General features: G+C 51.3%; 1 protein-coding gene across 1 annotated transcript in view; it reads left to right on the top strand.

Annotated features, from left to right (window-relative positions):
* PAIP1 (poly(A) binding protein interacting protein 1) overlaps positions 1–21623 on the top strand; it is a 637739-nt gene that overhangs the window by 180296 nt on the left and 435820 nt on the right. Inside the window, exon 4 of the mRNA XM_086960605.1 lies at positions 21270–21382. Within this exon, the coding sequence (XP_086816731.1) occupies positions 21270–21382 (113 nt within the window). The remainder of the gene's footprint in view (positions 1–21269; positions 21383–21623) is intronic.

Raw genomic sequence — 21623 nt, 5'->3', positions numbered from 1 at the left:
GAGGAATGGATGAGTCCTCTGCAGTTCCCGGTGCGTAGGGTGTGCAGGGTCAAGTCTGGTATGTATGAACTCGTGAGATTGAATGCTGCGCAACGGTATATGAGGTATGAGTGTGTCTAGTGTAGAAGTCCCCCTTTTGGAAGTTGGCATATTTGTGGAATATGTGCCTGGCGTATGATTGGCCGGGGCTGGCTGGTGAGCCTGGCTCCCAGGATCTGGGAGGGTCTGCCCCGGTGGTGAATGGAGTGTTTAGCATACTGATGTGAGGGGAGGAGTGAGCCTGGGTCTGCTTGTGGATTGACTGTCTGGTTTGAGTGTCATGAATGAGGCTGGGTTTTCCCCAGACAATGCTGGCTCCACCCCCTGGGGTGCGGCTGATGTTCCTAGCCTGGCCAGTGTAAAGAATCCCCCCATAACCAGTTCCAGCTGGTTCTCCCCCTGCCTGCCCCTTCAGACCAAGAATGTGTGTATAAAAAGGGTGCTGTGACACTCTGGACTTGTTCTTGTTCTCCACTTGAATCTACCAGGAGCTGCTGCTGCTTGGGCTCAGGGTTGGCTTGCCTCCCTGGGCCCTGCCCGACTCCTGGACTCCTGATGGTGTTCCCCCTTCTAGGAGCGGCTACGCTCCACCTGAGGTCCTAGACTCCCTATGGACTTTGCTACCTTCATCTGGCCTTGGGGAAGCGCTTTTCTTCTGATCCCTAGCGCTGGGAGCGCGGCCTCTATACCCTAGCGCTTGGGAGCGCTGGATTCATCGAGCCGGTGCCACCCGGCATTTGCCCTGCCCCACGGAGTTGCCAAACGCCCAGCGAGTGCCTACCTCGCCTACCCCCTTGTGTGGCATATTTACGAGGGAGCCTACTCCTCGCTATCTCCCCGAGTTCACCGCTGCAGCCCGGAGTCGGCTGTGGAGGCGCTGTGCCCGCCTCCCTATCCAGGGCCGCGCTGCCATTGGCGGCCCCGGAGAAAGCATTGCCACCCCGCCATTGGTCCTGGCCGCCGGGACTCCTACCGCGTCATTGCGGGGCCGCGCAGAGATTGGCCCGACCCTGGGAGGGCTTCCCCAGGCGCACCCGGCAGTCGATGGTTCTCCCGGAGGAGGGAGCGCCGCCATCGCCACGCCAAGGAGCTGAGGCCCCGTGGAGCCGCCGCCTCTAACAACTGGTGAGTGCGGGCGGGCTACGGGACGGCGGGCTACGGGACGCTCCTCTGCCCTGGGGAGTGCTGTGGGTCCGCGAGGCTCCCCCCCCCTTTGGTCCCCGAGTCCGGGAAGGACTCCCACGATGCTCCACCTTTGGCCCTTCATCTTCCCGAGCCCGGCGAGGCTCTTCCTTGGGCCCCCTCATCTCTCGAGCCTGCGAGGCTCCACCTTTGGCCCTTCATCTTCCCGAGCCCGGCGAGGCTCTTCCTTGGGCCCCCTCATCTCTCGAGCCTGCGAGGCTCCACCTCTGGCCCCTTCGTACCTCGAGCCTGCGAGGCTCCACCTCTGGCCCCTTCGTACCTCGAGCCTGCGAGGCTCCACCTCTGGCCCCTTCGTACCTCAAGCCTGCGAGGCTCCACCTCTGGCCCCTTCGTACCTCGAGCCTGCGAGGCTCCACCTCTGGCCCCTTCGTTCCTCGAGCCCTAGAGGCTCCACCATTGTCCCTTGTCCTGCCGAGCCTGCGAGGCTCCAACGTGATGCCCCCAGCATCTACAGCTGCCCAGCACTTCGTGGGCCGCTGCCTCGTTTAGGTTTATCGGTGGGTACCTGCAGTCCCCCCCCACCCCTGACATTGAGACTATGGGCGTCCCAGCCCCCGAAGGTCGGTTGGCCTGTTGAGAGGACTAGCTAAATGTCAATTGTGCTCCTTGAGATTTATTCTATGTATCTTTCCTACAGGTACCCCTGCAGACTTATGTACTTTTGTCCTTTCCCCCCTGAAATGCCAGTTGTCCCCTGTATGTGATTCCTGGCAGTGGTCCCTTGGCCCTGCGCTGTACCTTCTTCCCTGTAGCCCCTGCCCCTGGCACCTTTTACAATGTGTGTCTATATATGTCATGCTTAATACAAAGACTATTCTCATATATACTTGGTGTGGAGTTCCTTTTGTGGGAGGCCCGGGATGTTGTTGTTGGTGGGTGCGTGCGCAAATGCTTCACATGTCCTCCGAGATAGGCCTGGCTGCCCGCGCCGCGTTACCTAGAGGGCGAGCAGGGGTCGACTTTTCATAGGAGTGGCGGTCTCTGACTGGCTGTGGCGCAAGCCCTGGCCGGCCGGGGGTCCCATTTCCTACATGCACCCTCACACACTGCACCCTCACACACACTGCACCCTCACACACTGCACCCTCACACACTGCACCCTCACACACCGCACCCTCACACACCGCACCCTCACACACCGCACCCTCACACACCGCACCCTCACACACCGCCCCCTCACACACCGCCCCCTCACACACCGCCCCCACACACACCGCCCCCACACACACCGCCCCCACACACACTGCCCCCCCACACACACTGCCCCCCCACACACACCGCCCCCCTCACGCACACCGCCCCCCACGCACACCGCCCCCCACGCACACCGCCCCCCACGCACACCGCCCCCTCACACACAACGCCCCCTCACACACAACGCCCCCTCACACACACCGCCCCCTCACACACACACCGCCCCCTCACACACACACCGCCCCCTCACACACACACTGCACCCTCACACACACACTGCACCCTCACACACACCGCACCCTCATACACACTGCACCCTCACACACACTGCACCCTCACACACACTGCACCCTCACACACACTGCACCCTCACACACACTGCACCCTCACACGCCGCACCCTCACACGCCGCACCCTCACACGCCGCACCCTCACACGCCGCACCCTCACACGCCGCACCCTCACACGCCGCACCCTCACACCCCGCACCCTCACACCCCGCACCCTCACACCCCGCACCCTCACACCCCGCACCCTCACACCCCGCACCCTCACACCCCGCACCCTCACACCCCGCACCCTCACACCCCGCACCCTCACACCCCGCACCCTCACACCCCGCACCCTCACACCCCGCACCCTCACACCCCGCACCCTCACACCCCGCACCCTCATACACACTGTACCCACACACACACTGCACCCACACACACACTGCACACACACACACACTGCACACACTGCACACACACACCGCACCCACACACACACCCACACACACTCTGCACCCTCACACTCTGCACCCTCTCACACTCTGCACCCGCACACACACTGCACCCGCACACACACTGCACCCACACACCGCACCCACACACACACCCACACACACTCTGCACCGGCTCACACTCTGCACCCGCACACACACTGCACCCGCACACACTGCACCCGCACACACACTGCACCCGCACACACACTGCACCCGCACACACACTGCACCCGCACACACACTGCACCCGCACACACACTGCACCCGCACACACACTGCACCCGCACACACACTGCACCCGCGCTCACACACTGCACCCGCGCTCACACACTGCACCCGCGCTCACACACCGCACCCTCGCTCACACACCGCACCCTCGCACACACACCGCACCCTCGCACACACACCGCACCCTCGCACACACACCGCACCCTCGCACACACACCGCACCCTCGCACACACATCGCACCCTCACACACTGCATCCTCACACACTGAACCCTCACACACTGCACACACTGCACCATCACACACCGCACCCACACACACCCACACCGCACACACCCACACGCATACACTGTACCCACACACACACCGCACCCACCCACACACACACCGCACCCACACCACACCCACACACACTCTGCACCCTCACACACACACTCTGCACCCTCACACACTCTGCACCCTCACACACAGCTTATCTGTTATTTTCTTCATTCATTGGAAAGTTTACTCCCTTTAAGATCTGAACACAGCTGCCTGGTCCTGTTTATGGCTAATAGATCATGTCTGCAGCCACACTGCACCCTCACACACACCGCACCCTCACACACCGCAACCTTACACACTGCACCCTCACACACACTGCACCCTCACACACACTGCACCCTCACACACACTGCACCCTCACAGACACTGCACCCTCACAGACACTGCACCCTCACACACACACACTGCACCTTCACACACCGCAGCCTCACACACACTGAGCCCTCACACACTGCACACTCACACACCACGCACACACACTGCGCCCACACACACCGCACCCACACACACACACACACACCGCACCCACACACACACACACACACACACACACACACACACCGCACACACACACCGCACCCACACACACACACTCTGCACCCTCACACACTCTGCACCCTCACACACTCTGCACCCTCACACACAATGCACACCCACACACACCGCACCCTCACACACCGCACCCTCACACACCGCACCCTCACACACCGCACCCTCACACACCGCACCCTCACACACCGCACCCTCACACACTGCACCCTCACACACCGCACCCTCACACACTGCACCCTCACACACTGCACCCTCACACACCGCACCCTCACACACCGCACCCTCACACACCGCGCCCTCACACACCGCGCCCTCACACACCGCACCCTCACACACCGCCCCCACACACACCGCCCCCACACACACCGCCCCCCACACACCCCGCCCCCCCACACACACCGCCCCCCACGCACACCGCCCCCCCACGCACACAGCCCCCTCACACACACCGCCCCCTCACACACACCGCCCCCTCACACACACACCGCCCCCTCACACACACACCGCCCCCTCATACACACCGCACCCTCATACACACTGCACCCTCATACACACTGCACCCTCATACACACTGCACCCTCATACACACTGCACCCTCACACTCCGCACCCTCACACGCCGCACCCTCACACGCCGCACCCTCACACGCCGCACCCTCACACCCCGCACCCCCACACCCCGCACCCTCACACCCCGCCCCCTCACACCCCGCCCCCTCACACCCCGCCCCCTCACACCCCGCCCCCTCACACCCCGCCCCCTCACACCCCGCCCCCTCACACCCCGCCCCCTCACACCCCGCCCCCTCACACCCCGCCCCCTCACACCCCGCCCCCTCACACCCCGCCCCCTCACACCCCGCACCCTCACACCCCGCACCCTCACACCCCGCACCCTCACACCCCGCACCCTCACACCCCGCACCCTCACACCCCGCACCCTCACACCCCGCACCCTCACACCCCGCACCCTCACACCCCGCACCCTCACACCCCGCACCCTCACACCCGCACCCTCACACACACTGCACCCTCACACACACTGCACCCTCACACACACTGCACCCTCACACACACTGCACCCTCACAGACACTGCACCCTCACAGACACTGCACCCTCACACACACACACTGCACCTTCACACACCGCAGCCTCACACACACTGAGCCCTCACACACTGCACACTCACACACCACGCACACACACTGCGCCCACACACACACACACACACACACACACACCGCACACACACACCGCACCCACACACACACACTCTGCACCCTCACACACTCTGCACCCTCACACACTCTGCACCCTCACACACTCTGCACCCTCACACACCGCACCCTCACACACCGCACCCTCACACACCGCACCCTCACACACCGCACCCTCACACACCGCCCCCTCACACACCGCCCCCTCACACACCGCCCCCTCACACACCGCCCCCTCACACACCGCCCCCACACACACCGCCCCCCCACACACACCGCCCCCCCCCACACACACCGCCCCCCCACACACACACCGCCCCCCCACGCACACAGCCCCCTCACACACACCGCCCCCTCACACACACCGCCCCCTCACACACACACCGCCCCCTCACACACACACCGCACCCTCATACACACCGCACCCTCATACACACCGCACCCTCATACACACTGCACCCTCATACACACTGCACCCTCATACATGCCGCACCCTCACATGCCGCACCCTCACACGCCGCACCCTCACACGCCGCACCCTCACACCCCGCACCCTCACACCCCGCACCCTCACACCCCGCCCCCCCCACACCCCGCCCCCCCACACCCCGCACCCCCACACCCCGCACCCTCACACCCCGCACCCTCACACCCCGCCCCCTCACACCCCGCCCCCTCACACCCCGCCCCCTCACACCCCGCCCCCTCACACCCCGCCCCCTCACACCCCGCCCCCTCACACCCCGCCCCCTCACACCCCGCCCCCTCACACCCCGCCCCCTCACACCCCGCCCCCTCACACCCCGCCCCCTCACACCCCACCCCCTCACACCCCGCCCCCTCACACCCCGCCCCCTCACACCCCGCCCCCTCACACCCCGCCCCCTCACACCCCGCACCCTCACACCCCGCACCCTCACACCCGCACCCTCACACCCGCACCCTCACACCCGCACCCTCACACCCGCACCCTCACACCCGCACCCTCACACCCGCACCCTCACACCCGCACCCTCACACCCGCACCCTCACACCCGCACCCTCACACCCGCACCCTCACACCCGCACCCTCACACCCCGCACCCTCACACCCCGCACCCTCACACCGCGCACCCTCACACCGCGCACCCTCACACCGCGCACCCTCACACCCCCCACCCACATACACACTGCACACACTGCACCCGCACACACACTGCACCCGCACACACACTGCACCCGCACACACACTGCACCCGCACACACACTGCACCCGCACACACACTGCACCCGCACACACACTGCACCCGCACACACACTGCACCCGCACACACACTGCACCCGCACACACACTGCACCCGCACACACACTGCACCCGCACACACACTGCACCCGCACACACACTGCACACTGCACCCTCACACACTCTGCACCCTCACACACACTGCACCCGCACACACACTGCACCCACACTGCACCCGCACACACACTGCACCCGCACACACACTGCACCCGCACACACACTGCACACTCTGCACCCTCACACACTCTGCACCCTCACACACTCTGCACCCTCACACACTCTGCACCCTCACACACTCTGCACCCTCACACACTCTGCACCCTCACACACTCTGCACCCTCACACACTCTGCACCCTCACACACTCTGCACCCTCACACACTCTGCACCCTCACACACTCTGCACCCTCACACACTCTGCTCCCTCACACACACTCTGCACCCTCACACACACTCTGCACCCTCACACACACTCTGCACCCTCACACACACTCTGCACCCTCACACACACTCTGCACCCTCACACACACTCTGCACCCTCACACACACTCTGCACCCTCACACACACTCTGCACCCTCACACACACTCTGCACCCTCACACACACACACACACACTCTGCACCCTCACACTCTGCACCCTCACACTCTGCACCCGCTCACACTGCACCCTCACACACTCTGCACCCTCACACACTCTGCACCCTCACACACTCTGCACCCTCACACACTCTGCTCCCTCACACACACTCTGCTCCCTCACACACACTCTGCTCCCTCACACACACTCTGCACCCTCACACACACTCTGCACCCTCACACACACTCTGCACCCTCACACACACTCTGCACCCTCACACACACTCTGCACCCTCACACACACTCTGCACCCTCACACACACTCTGCACCCTCACACACACTCTGCACCCTCACACACCCATTGTGTAGAGATTGTAGGAGTGTTTCATCTTGTAAAACCAGTGAAACTGCCAAGAAACAAGAGATTAGCAGTATTGTACTGCGCTGTGATTATTAGGAAAGCTTAGAGGTGTAACTATATACTCACATCCCAACTACTTAGTACTATACGGTGGTCTGACTGGAGTTCTAGCCGAACGAAACTTGTCTAATGCAGAGATTACAGCTAGAGATACAGGAAGGCAAAATATGGGTCCATCAGACACATGAATGGGATTAATGTGAAAAAGGTAGCATCAACAGAGTGTTGTTTCGAGTGTTTACTCACTTGATACTCGTATGCGTACGAATCAATGTACTATTAGTCAAGTCCTGGATAATGTCTGGTCAATTGCACAAAGACGTGGTTCAATCGCGTATAATCTACAGTCCCTTCGAGTTGTCAACTCGCAGGCGCTGACCGTCTATTTCAAAGAGAATCTCTTGTTTCTTGGCAGTTTCACTGGTTTTGCAAGATGAAACACTCCTACAATCTCTACACAATGGGAATTAACTTCACAGTATCTTCAGCTATCATCCTTTTTCATTTTTGGTGACGGTGTCTTTATTTTCTTGGGGTGAAGGTAATTTCTTTTCAGACTACTACTTCTAACTGGTTCTCTTGTTTTCTACTTTTTGACCCGAATTAGAAACTCATAATCGCTTAGCTTTCATCAATAAATATGTACCAGATGGTGATATCATATAGAACTGCCTTTGCATTTAACAGATAATCCAATAGTTGTTGTTTAATGTGTTATCAATGACGAGCTTTATGGTAATACATTGTTTTATTTTTTCAGTGCCCCTGAAGAAGGGAACCCCCGAAATGCATTGGGCCTTTTTCTCAACTACTGTCAATGTATCCATCTAAAAATGTTTCTACATTGAATCACAGTAGTGATATTGTGTTTTGATGACATAGAGTTCGTTGTCTTTAATTTTATAATATTCAGTTTAAGACTAAGGTGTTGATGCAAGAATATTTGTATGGAAAATTTTCAAAAACTTAAAAATATACGATTTTTGAATAAGAAATAATCTTTTTGTGTTATTAATTGAAAAGTTTAGATAATGGTTATTTCATTTGTCATACTCTAAACATAGTAGTGCGTTTGGTAAACTAGTGGAGTTTTCCACCAGCTGTTGATCTTAGTTTTGGGCTGGCTGCCTTCAAACCAAACAGCACACACACATCGAACTAACAAACTCAAACAATTTGATAACTGTATTACAAAGGGAGTGCGCAGGCAAAATCACTTTCTTGGGAACAAAACATTACCAGTTCGAAGTCTTACCCTTCGGCCTAAAATTAGCTCCGAGGGTATTCACCAAATGCATGGCAGTAGTAGCGGCAGCATTACATCGCCAAGGCCTGTTCGTATATCCATACCTGGATGACTGGCTGTTAAAGGGATCATCTCCTCAAATGGTGCAGAAAAACCTTTGCATCTGCCTAGATCTCCTTCAGCACTTAGGCCTGCATGTCAACCTGGACAAGTCGATCCTTCAACCGACTCAATCACTCCACTATCTGGGCGCCAACCTCAACTCCGACCAAGGAAAAGTTTTTGTCTTCGGAGGAGAGATTGTCATCAGAGAAAGACAAAGGCAACATCATCCTTCAGGCTCATCAGCCATCAGTAAGACAGGTGGCTTCTCTGCTGGGGTTGATGGCCTCGTGCATTTTTCTCATACCCAACACCAGATGGAGGATGAAAAAGTTACAGCAAGCTCTCGAGGACAAATGGGATCAATCCTCTGGTCAGTGGAACGACCGGATTATACTCTCTCCTGCAGCAAAGAAGTCCATTCTCTGGTGGCTGCAACCACAGAACCTTCTAAGGGGAGTCTCATTTTCACCAACCTCTGCCAGAGCAATCCCTGATAACGCATGTGTCACTGCAGGGCTGGGGAGCGCATGTAGGTCATCTGCAAACTCAGCACAGATGGACCAACAGAGAACAGACGTATCACATCAATATGCTGGAGCTGTGGGCCGTTCATTTAGCCCTCATGGCTTTTCAGCCGTCAATTCAGTCTGAATCGATCCTAGTACAAACGGACAATACAACCACCAGGTATTACTTGAACAAACAAGGTGGAACACGCTCTCACCCTCTGTCTCTCGAATCCCAGGCAATCTGACTCTGTCTGCTAGCCAGGAACCTATTGATCACGGAAGTCCATCTGCCGGGGGAGCAGAACGTGTGAGCAGACGTCCTCAATCGTCACTTCCAAGAGCAAGAAGACTGGGTGCTCAACGACGAAGTGGTGGCAGACATCTTTCATCAATGGGGTCATTCTTTCATCGACCTCTTTGCAGACGATCAAAACAGAACATGCCATGCCTTAGCATCCAGGTTTTTCCCACCATGAACGAGGGAGAATGCACTTTTGATAGATTGGTCAGGGGCTTTTGCATACGCCTTTCCATCCCCTCCCTCTCATTCTGAAGGTGGTGGGCAAAGTTCTGCGATCCAGAATGAAAATGTTACTCATAGCACCGGACTTGCCTCGCCAATTGGTGTATCCGGACCTGTTGCAACTCTCGGTTCGCCCGCATCGGAGACTTCGTGCAGGCCGGACCTTCTCACCAAAATTGGAAGTAAGATTCTGCACCCCAGCCTTCCCTCGCTCAGCTTTACAGCATGGCTCCTGAAGTCCTGCAGTACGGACATTTGAACCTCCCTCAAAACTGCATGGACATTTTAAGGGAGTCAGAGACCTTCCACAAGAACCTCCATACTCTTTTTTTTTTTTTTTTTTTTTTTTTTTTTTTCCTCCTCTTCACTAAGACTTTTACAGATTTAACAAGCCAATTTTATACACACTTATTCCTGGGGGCCCCTTGGCTCACTGTTTCCGTCTAGGCCCCTTGGCCTTCCTCACGAATATGAGGGTTGGTGTAATCATAGGACCATGTAAAAAAAAAACAAGAGAACTCCTGGGATTTGGTCGAGTCTATTGGGACTTTAGTTAAATAATCAGATGTCTGTCGTGCCCATCTTGTGAAGGGCTGCCAGATGTTAGGGGGGGTCGTCATTTCCGGTGTTTAATTCCAATCTTGACATATTAACTAATGCTCAAAACCAGTCTTCTTTATCGGGGGTAGGAGATTTCCAGTTAATACATATCTCTCTTCTTGCTAGAAGTATAGGGTACAACATTAATGCTTTTTGACACTGAGAGAATACTCCCATGGTTTGATCATTCATTCCAAAAAAGACTAGACATGAATCTACTTCCAAACCGATGTCAAAGATGGATGAAAACGTATCCCCAACACCCTTCCAGTAAATGGTTAAGGTTGGGCATTGAAAAAAAATATGCAGATAGTTTGCCTTAATTTGCCTTAATTTGGGCACATCTGGGACAACTTGGTGGCGGGTCTGGGACAAATTTCGATATTTTTTCTGTGGTGTAATATAACCTGTTTATTACAAAAAAGTGATTTTTCTTCAATGTGGCCGGTTTCACATATTTATATAGGGTCTTCAATGAAATATCATATAGTTCTTCAATATTTGGAATGACTAATATTGAATTCCATACTAATACTGGAGGTGGAGCAGTGCCTTCCTCTGCTTCTTGGATTTGTGTGTACAGAAGAGCTATCTCTCTTCCTTGGGCTAGGATCTTGTAGTAGCATTTCAACTTCCCAGTTACCTAAGATGTCGTCAGCTTCTGATTCGTACAAAGATTTTAGCTGAAGATACTTAAATCTCGAAAACTGGGGACCTATCTTGGCTTGTAAAAATTCCCAGGGAAGAATGCCCTCTGAATCAACCAAATCTGACCATCGAACCATCCCTGCATTTTTTATAGACATCGCCAGACTGTCTTTCAAACAGAGTGGTGTCCCATGGGAGTCCCAAATTGGGGCGAAATCCGAAAAGTATCCTAAGCCCCAGGTGGTTCTTATTTTATACCAAGTAGAGAGTGCTAATTTTAACACCTGTAACCTGACTCTTTTGAAAAATCTTGGTAAGCCGAATTTGTATAAAAAGCCACCAGAAAAGCCCCCCCTCCTCAACCATAGCCACCCTGAGTACTCTGCCCCATGCTGATTGCTCTGGATAGGTTAATAGCATCCTTACACCTTTAAATTGAAAGGCCATCAGGTACCAGTTTATGTCCGGGAGTGCTAATCCTCCCTTGAGGAGCTTCCTCCTCAGCTTTTTCCACGACATCCTGGATTTTTTCTGACCCCATATAAAACTACAGATTTTCCCCTGTATTTTGTTGATAGCTTTACTAGGAAAAGTTAGTGGGATTGCGTAAAAAATATATGTGAGTTTGGGCAGCACTAACATTTTAACTAAATTGACCCTCCCATAGATTGTATTGTATTGTATTGTATGGCGTATTTATATAGCGCTAAACTGTCACCCTTAGGGTATCCTGGCGCTTGACTTGGTCTGCCATACTAAACTTTGTACTGCCTTATAACTTTACACCGACCTGGGGAAGAGGTGAGTTTTAAAAACTTTTTTGAAGGAAGGGAGATCTTCTTTACTTCTCAAGGACAGGGGTAGACCATTCCATAACTTGGCAGCAGTAAACCTAAAGGAGCGTCCACCCATCCGCGTCCTTAGGATTTTGGGAATTACCACCAGGCATGCCAAGGAGGAACGGAGAGAACTGGTGGGGACATACCAGGAGAACATCCTCTGTAAAGAGGAAGGTCCCTGGCCATGAAGGGCCCTGAAAACAATACATAATGCCTTAAAATCAATGCGCTCGGAAATAGGCAGCCAGTGGAGGTCCAGGAGCGCCAAGGAAGATGAATCAAGACGCAGTCTGGAGTGAGCCACCTTAGCCGCCATATTCTGCACTCGCTGCAGTTTACCCACTAGGGCAGCCGGTGCACCCTGAAGTAGCGCGTGGCAGTAATCAAGCCTGCTTAAGATGATACGGCGCACTACCTCTGGTCGGGCATGAGCCGGAAGGAAAGATAAAGTCTTCCGCAGTGTTCGGAGCAGCAGCATGCACGTTGCCACGGTTTTATTGACAAACGCGCCAAGCTGCAGATTGGATTCAAACAGCACCCCTAGATTTCGAGTGGAGACTGCTGCTGCCCCTGTACCCTGGAAGGAAGGAGGCCAAAATTCCGGTGGCAAAGGACGAGGGATGCAGTCGGAGGAGCAGTGCAATACCTCGGTTTTTGAGCTATTAAATTGCAGTGAATTCAGACTCTGTCATTCTGCCGTAGCTGACATGCAGCGATGATAGGTGTCCTGAGACACAGCATCCGTACCCTCAAACGAGAAGATAAGTTGCGTGTCGTCCGCGTAGTTGATGACCGCGATGCCAAAGGTCTTAATTAAACTGACCAGGGGGCGGGGGTATAGGTTGAATAAGATAGGGCTAATGGCCGACCCTTGCTGTACGCCCTGCCCCACCCGCCTGATGTCCAAACGGTAGGGCGGTAAGGCTACCACTTGGTGTCTGTTACCAAGGTAAGAGACCAACCAGTCAAGGGCCCGGCCAGCTACCCCACTCTCCTCAAGTCTCCTGATCAGGATGGCGTGGTTAACCGTATCGAAAGCGGCCGACATGTCAAGCAGCACAAGAAAGGCTTCTCGACCAGATGGTCAAAGGGAGGTTTTTCCATTTAGCGAACAAAAAATCCAGATCTTTCTCGATGTTGGCCAGGTTGAACAATGGGATTTTATCTACTTCCTTGACTACCTTAATTCCAAGGTATCTGAGTTCCCTACTTTCTGATCCATTTCTATAGACTGTATTCCAGCACATTATTTTGGTTTTATCTGAATTAACCTGATACCCTGAAACCTTGCAAAATTCCCTCAAGGTGCATTCGAGTTGTGGTATTGAATGATCTAGGTTACTGGTATAAACTATAATGTCATCGGCATATAATGCCAGTTTACACTCATAGGCGAGGATTTAAAGGGAGTAATGGCGTTGTTCAATCTAATGGTCTGTGCTAGAGGTTCAAAATATAAATTGAACAGAAGGGGTGACAGGGGGCATCCCTGCCTGATCCCGCTCTGAATTGAAAAACTCGGGGTCAAAGAACCATTCAAAAGAATCTTAGCCGAAGCATCTGGATAGCAATGCTTCGGCCCAGTCCCATAACCTCTAATGTTCCGCAGAGATATCTCCAACACACCGGTCAAAGGCTTTTGCAGCGTCGATTGCAACTACTGCTAATGGGTCAGTCTTAGTCATTGCAAGATCAATATTGCCTATAAGGAGCTGGGTTTGTTCTTGAATCACCCTGCTTGCTTGGCATGAAACCTTTCTGATCTTGATTAATTAAGTTGGATGCCAATTTCGCCAATCTCCCTGCTAAAATGGCCATAAAGATCTTGTAATCGGCGTTTAGCAGTAAGATTGGGCAGTAAGAGTCTGCGGCCAAGGGGTTATTTACAAGTTTTAAAATTAATACCAACGTAGCCTCATTCCATGATTTTGGCATCACCCCCTTGGAGGAATATATTGAATTAAAGAGAGTAAAGAGGGCGTGCTGGAGTTCTTCCTGTAATAATTTGTATATTTCATTGGGGATGGCATCTAGACCAGCAGCTTTTTTATTTTTTGCTCTTTTTATTTGGATTTTCATCTCCTCCATCGTTATGGGTGCATCAAGTATTGCTCTAGAGGTCTCAGTGAGAATAGGCAGAGATTTATTTACTAACCAGGAAGATATCTCGGCCTGAGTTGGTTCAACATCTTCTTTATAGAGGTCCGAGATCAATGAAAGTAAGGCTTTTTGAATATCCTCCTGGTTGGTAGACTTATTACCGCTGTTATCTATAATTAATTCATTTGTCATTTTTGGCTCTATCCATCCTAGCCTTCCAGGCGAGGAGTGCCCCCGCCTTCTCACCATATTCAAAATACTCCATGTTCCTGGATTGCCACTGTGCTTTGCGTTTTTGATCTAAGAGCAACCTGAATTTTTGTCTAGCCTCCTCCAGCTTTTTGTCTACTAAATCGGAGCTCCCCTGGTCCCCTAAACTAAGATTTCTTTCTGCCTCAAGGGCAGCGATCGTCCCTTCTAAAGCTCGCAAGTCTCGAGTTTTTTGCCTGTTTTTAGAGCTTATTAGTGAGTGCAGCTGGCCTCTCAAATTAGCCTTATAGGCATCCCATAACTGTTCTACAGAAGTTGATCCAAGGTTGAAAGCAAAACATTCTGAGGTAGATCTACTAATTGACTCTACGATCTCTCTATCAACAAGCATTGCTCTATTCAGAGTCCATCTTGGACCTACATATTTCCCACTGATTATATAGACAGTTACTAACCACTTCGCTGCGGGGGTTATTCCCCTGCTGTGCTGGGGGGGAGGGGGGCGCGCACAGCGCCCCCATGCTCATGACGAGCTCAGCTCGTCATGAGCTACGGCGCTCCGGTGTTTATGATGAGCTCAGCTCGTCACAGGTGTATTGACTCCCGTGGAACGCTCAGCACAGCATGGGAATTCTCCCTGCACCTAAGAGTTCCACGAGCCATGACGAGCTGAGCTCGTCCTGAGCACCGGAGCGCCGTGCCTCATGACGAGCTCAGCTCGTCATGAGCGTCGAAGGTGTTAAGGGGGCATGGTCGGATAGATGTATTGGCTGGATTAAGATACTTATAATTTTATTTTGATTTTCTTTATTTACCAACATGTAGTCAATCCGGGAGGAGTGCCTATACCTTTTACTAAAATACGTGAATGCCTGGGTATTTCCTTTCTTTGACCTCCATATATCCGCTCAGTTTAGAATTCAATTTTTCATTACCCTGCGTGATTTTGGGGTTGTTATTGTGTGTTTTGAATTAAAACTATCCTTCTCGGGCTCGAGCCTTATGTTGAAATCTCCACCTATTATCAGCGGAGGATTTACCATCACTTTACCCATCACAGCCTTGGGAACCAGTGTGGTTACTGCTTTTTTTTACAGTCTTTTTCCAAGAAATGTGAAAGTTAAGGTTAGATGAGGTGTTTTTTCTTTTTATTTTTTCCCTACTCTGCTCCCCACCCAGTGCTCCCCCCCTCCAACTTCCTGATCCTCCCCTAAGTGCTCCCCATTCCCCCCTTTCCCTTGAGGAACCCTCCCTCCAATAGGCTAACCTATTCGGGTATTGCTCCCTCGGACAGCTTCTTTAGTTAGGATTTCTGCTTGGTGCTGTGCCTGGGATATCTTTCTCACTGAGAAGCCACCATTGCACTCCTATCTGCCTCCCTGTTTTTCTAGTTGAATTTTGTCTGAGTGTATCGACTTCCTCAGTGGATCTGAGAATATACATATGGTTGTTCCACATCGCCCGATTAGTTGCTGGGAATCTTAATTGTGCCTTTGCTCCTAATCCGTTAAGCTCATCCAGTCTCTTCCCCAGCTCCCACTGCCTTGTATCGGTTGCATTCGAGATGTCGGATCTAATGAGGAAAGTGAATGTCGAGCTTTCAGGAAGTGATGACACGGAACTCCCTTCTTTTAGCGCAGCTGTGAGGATGAGCTCTTTTACAGAATACAACAGGAAGTTCACTAATATTTTGCGTGGCTTTTGTTTCCCCAGCTTCCTTTTGAAGGGATCCCTATGCACCCTTTGTATCTCCCGATCGATATCCATGTTTGAGTGATTCTTTAGGACAGTGGTTTTTAAAAGGGTGATCAAGAATGCCTTTATATCATCCCCTTCAGCGGCCTCTGGAACATTCAGGAGTTGCAAGTTGTTTTGCCGTGAGTGATTCTCTAAACGTTCTAAGTCATTCTTTAGTTCTTTATTCTCGGAGGCAAGAGACTCCAACCTGAATGTATTAGATGTTATTGATTCCTTTAATTTAGGAATCTCTTCCTCCAATGTTTCAGTCCTTGCAGTAATCTCCTCCAGCTTCTTAGCCAGGGCCTCACAAGATAACCGGATTGCACCTTGATTTGCCTCCGACACTGTAAACCTGGCCGCCATTTCTGCCTGGTTTGCCTCAGAAACAGTCAATCTTGACGTAATCTCTTCCTTCATTGTCAATAACAAGTCGGCTAATGAGTGCGTAGCTGTGCTTGAAGTGGAGAGAGAAGGAAGAGAACTAACATGATTCTGACTCAATTCTTGTTCGAGTACTTGATTTAGGTCTTGTTCAGCTTGTTCTCCGGCCTTATGTCCTGGTTGTGCAGTCAGCCGTACCTCCTCACCTAGTTCTTCCAACACAACTTACCTGTTGGAAAGACCTATCTCGGGATGTATTTCCTGGGGCACATCCGTAGCTAATTTTACTGACTGAGCAAGTTGTTCTGAAGTTACAGTTTTGAGATCAGGTACTTTAACAGGTTTGCCCTTTGCTGACTTTCCGGTCTTCTCTCTTGATAGTGGGGAGGGGGTTAAGGGGGTTATACTCGGTTTCCCTGTTGAGTGTCTCTCTAAAACCCCCTTGATTGGGCTGGGCATAATGTTAACTTGTGTTTCCCGGATTTTGTTAGGGGTTGATGAAGTTAGTGAGGAGCTTGCTGTTGAGATATCTTGAAAGTAAGACTTCAACGAAGGAGTAACTCTAGGTTTAATTATGGAGGTTCCTTTCCTTCTTCTCTGTGACCCAAGTTTGCCTTGAGTTTGCTTAGTTGGAGTTTGCTCTCCTAAGCTTTCATGGGCCCTCTCAGTCACCTGCTCCTCCTCAAACTGCTTTGCTGGAATTGGTGCTTTCAATTTACTCTTTGTTTCTGAGGCTACTACCACTTTTGGAAAAATACTTTGAGGGAAATGAGTGAACTCTCTATTTGCGGCAAACTGAACCGCTCTCGCTCGCAGTGAATATCTACTTATTTTAGGGGGCGATAGTCCTTTACTATCAATACCCCTCTCCATACAGTCTTGCTGAGAGCAAACTTCCTTCGCAGAGTGACACCCCCGCACTCCCCATGGTTGCCTAAACCAAACAGAATTATCTCGACCGTTTCCTCTCGACTGGACTGTCTGCTGGTAAACCGGAAACCGCCAACACCTATGGAGCTCCAGTGCTTCAACCCCGTCTCACTATGACCCCCACTGGGAACCTCGGTCCTAGCCAGAAACGCTGACAGGGCTCCCCCACCTGCTGCAAGCGCCAATACGCTGTTGCAAGTCGTTGCAATGGGCCTCTCTGAGAGCTGGCAGCCGAGAAACGCACTCTGCAGCTCCCTCGCACCGCTGCTCTCTCCCACCTGCAGCACGGCCTGCCTTGAACTATGGCCCCGCCTTCACAAAAGAGCTCCGATAGTACCGTATCCCTTGCGGCAGTTGGAGACCGCCGAACCCCGGGTCTATCTTTCCGCATCACTGACGCCCGCTTTGGAGCGAAAAACACTCGCACGAGAGGAGTGGATACCGAATACACTGCTGGTAATCGCTTAATCCATGGCTATCGCTGTCACCCAGGCACAAGAAAAGTTTGTAAGTGTCCGAGAGAGCAGCCCGCGACCGCTCAGCCGACGGCCGCCATGTTCCTCATACTCTCTTTAGTGGAAAAGGTTTTACTTGTGGTGCATTCGTAATAGTTGGAGTCCAATTAACGGACAAGAGGAGGTAATCTTGCCGTATTTGCTCTACTTGGCCAAATCTGGTTTGAAATATTCTTCCATTAAAGTGCATTTGGTGGCTATCACAGCATATCGTAAATCACCTAGCCAGCCTTCTTTCTTTCAGCTTCAGGTGGTCAAGGACTTTCCTGCAGGAGTTGAAAAAGGTTTCCTTCTCCTTCTTGGGAGTTGAATCTAGTCATGTATAAATTGATGGGACCTCCATTTGAACCCATTCATGAGGCTACATTACAACAACTTTCTTGGAAAGTAGCCTTTCTAGTAACAATACATCAGCACGCAGCGTGAGTGAAATACAAGTACTCTGTTCTAAAGAACCCTATACCGTTTTCCACCATAATAGGGTGGTTATGCAAACTCACCCTTCCTTCCTACCCAAGGTGGTGTCTGAGTTCCATGTTAATCAGACGATTTCTCTACCCTTTTTCTTTCCAATCCTACCACAGCAGTGGAAAGGTCTCTTCATTCGCTAGACCTCAAGAGGGTTCTCAAATTCTATTGGGATGCAATGAAATCCATTCGAAAAGCTGATCAACTGTTTGTAAACTATGGCTTCATTAGAACAGGCTTCCCAGCTTCTAAAAGATCCATTTCAAGATGGATAGTATCTTGCATAAAGCTGGCCTACCAAGTAGCAAATAAGCCTCTGATTGCCTCCCTTAAAGCTCATTTTACTAGGGGCAAGGCTGCTACGGTTGCATTTCTGCACAATGTACAGCTGGCTGAGATTTGCATGGCTGCAACTTGGAAGCCGGTCGGTATATACGTTTATCAGACATTTCTGTCTGGATTCGGAAGTGGGCCAGGCCTTCTTGAGGAATCTGTTTCATTGCTACCCTACTGGAGTCTGTGTCGGCCTAATGGCTGTTATGTATCTTGATGGTACTCTGTTTACTTGCCCGCAGGATGAGGGGATGGGCTTGCTATTCTAATCATGTGCTTATGACCATTGATGAGGATCCCCTGGAAGAGAAGGATAAGTTTCTTACCTGTAATCCTAGTTCTCTTCCAGGGGTATCCTCATCAAAGTCATAAGCAGCCTACCCACCTCCCCGGGCAAGTGAACATGATAAATACATCTCTTTGTAAAATGGTCTGCGGATATTCGCAATGAGCTGACCTAACCATCACCCCTGAGGCATGATGGGAAGCTAGGGGTTATGGCTTCCTCAGAGGCACAGTGCCAGTTTATCGGAGTGTTTGGGGGTTAGCTTTTCAGCTTTCTACACTAATGTTTCTACAATGCAGCCTATGTGCTGGCATTGTTTTCTCATTATTCCTCGCAGGATTGTGTTTTCTGCTGTATATTAAAGCCGTTTTCAAAGACTTCCTTTCTCCCTGCTTTATTGGAATATGTTTATGTACATGAGAATTCTTTTCAACATTGCTCAGCATGTCTATATGTCTATGGGAGGCTGCATTGTGTGTGTATGAATGTGTATGTGTGTGTATATATATATATATTATATATCACACATATACATATATGGTTTTCAGATTTATGTGCTGTTTCCGGGGTTCCGCACATAGGCGAGAATATTCATGTGCTTATGACTTTGATGAGGATAGCCCTGGAAGAGAACTAGGATTACAGGTAAGTAACTTATCCTTATCTGTACCTCTTCGCACCCTTGGATCCGCAAGTCCCCCTCACCTCCGATTACCTCTGCCCATCCTTACACCCTAATAATGTACATGTACATGTACAAAAATACATAGTTGCATGGTAAAGTCCTGCTTGGTAAAGATACAAATACTTACCTTCATGGTATTTAACTGAGAGATAAAGGCTGTTTCCCCTCAGAAAGAACACAAATGTTTTGGGGGCACATTGGTTGTTTTATGCCCATCTGTATGTTTGGCGGGCACCTTCTTCTCTTTAACAGTTTGCACCCTCCCTGCCCAGCCCCATACTATACTTGAGGTCCCACGTGCGACAGCGCATGCGCTGTCGCTTGCAAGACATTTTGTTTATTTACTGGACTTAGAGCCGGCTCATTGCTTACCAGATAGCTTCATCACTCTCATTTTCGTTCTTCTCTTTGGTCAGGAAGTGCAGACTTCACTTCCTCTTTGTGTTTGTCCCTCCCTTGTAGCATGACCCAAGTGCTACTTCCCTTGCCAAGTGTGCTTCCACTGCTCATTGCCTTCTGTGATGCTTTCCCCCTCTTTTAATAGCACCTCCTTCTTCCTTTCCACTCCCACATTGTTGTTTACCCTACCGCGCTGTTACTTGTTCGGTCCACCTACCTTTTGTTGCTTGCCCATGCACCCCACCCCCTCCCTCTTTGTTACTTGCCTCCTACTGTCCCGCCAGAAAAAAAGCTCAAAAAAGTCACGCCAGTAGGTGTCAAGATAAAATAAAGATTCATGGTAGTGTGCTCCCTACTATGCATGGCCTTTTTATTACTGTCTTTATGCTGGGCCAAAACTGCTACCTTCAGCGCCGACATGCGATAAGTAAAAAAAAATGTAAGACCAAGAATATTCCCTTACAAAGAAAACAGATCTCTGCTACTCCTAGTCGGTGTTGGCTGCATCATATCTTTTTTCAAACTTTCAACCATGGTGCTCGGCAGCCGAGCTGCTGTATAACATGGCTAAAAGAAATTGACCAAGCCATTTGCTCTCTCATAGGCTTGAGCTATTGGCTTTGCCAATGCTTGTTTATCATTTTTATGTGCTGTCAAACTTAACACCATGCAGGTCTTACTATGCAAATGTAGAGGTGGCCCGAACAAAATACATGTAACAAACCATGATGGAATGACTGATCAAAACGTAAGAATAATCTAGAATAGAACCCGGAGACGAGTGTCTGTGATTTCAGACCACACTAGCAGTGGATTCAACTCTGTAAAAAATGCAATAACCTATCATCCTGTGTTAACACCAAGATTTATTTGTTTCACTTTTTTTCTGGAAAACAAACTAATTTAACATCTTTGATTTATTTCTCTCCTCACTTAATATGTCTTAAAAGGCAACAGCTCTTCCAAATTTCTCCTACATGGGAGCCCGTTTGTGCAACTATTTGTCTCATCATCTAACCATCAATCCATCCACTGGAAACTTCAGACAGTTATTGCTAAAGAGGTGAGCTAAGCTCAATGCCTTTGAAATGTATGACCTTTTGGTTGCAATTGAAGTACATTTTTCTTGTTGCATTGTAGAAAATATTTAAAAGCTGTGTTTTGTTGCATGTATAGCATTCCAGAAATTCTTTTTTTCTCTTTCATTTGAGAAATTTCAGATCAGTGGTGTTCCTGTATTAATTGAATATTTATTTTGTAGTCTCATGAACAAGAAAAGACTCTTCTATGACCAGTCAACCCCA

Source organism: Lissotriton vulgaris, chromosome 3_1, assembly GCF_964263255.1.
Source record: "Lissotriton vulgaris chromosome 3_1, aLisVul1.2, whole genome shotgun sequence".
Lineage (NCBI taxonomy): Eukaryota > Metazoa > Chordata > Amphibia > Caudata > Salamandridae > Lissotriton > Lissotriton vulgaris.
This window is presented reverse-complemented; position numbering and strand designations above follow the sequence as displayed.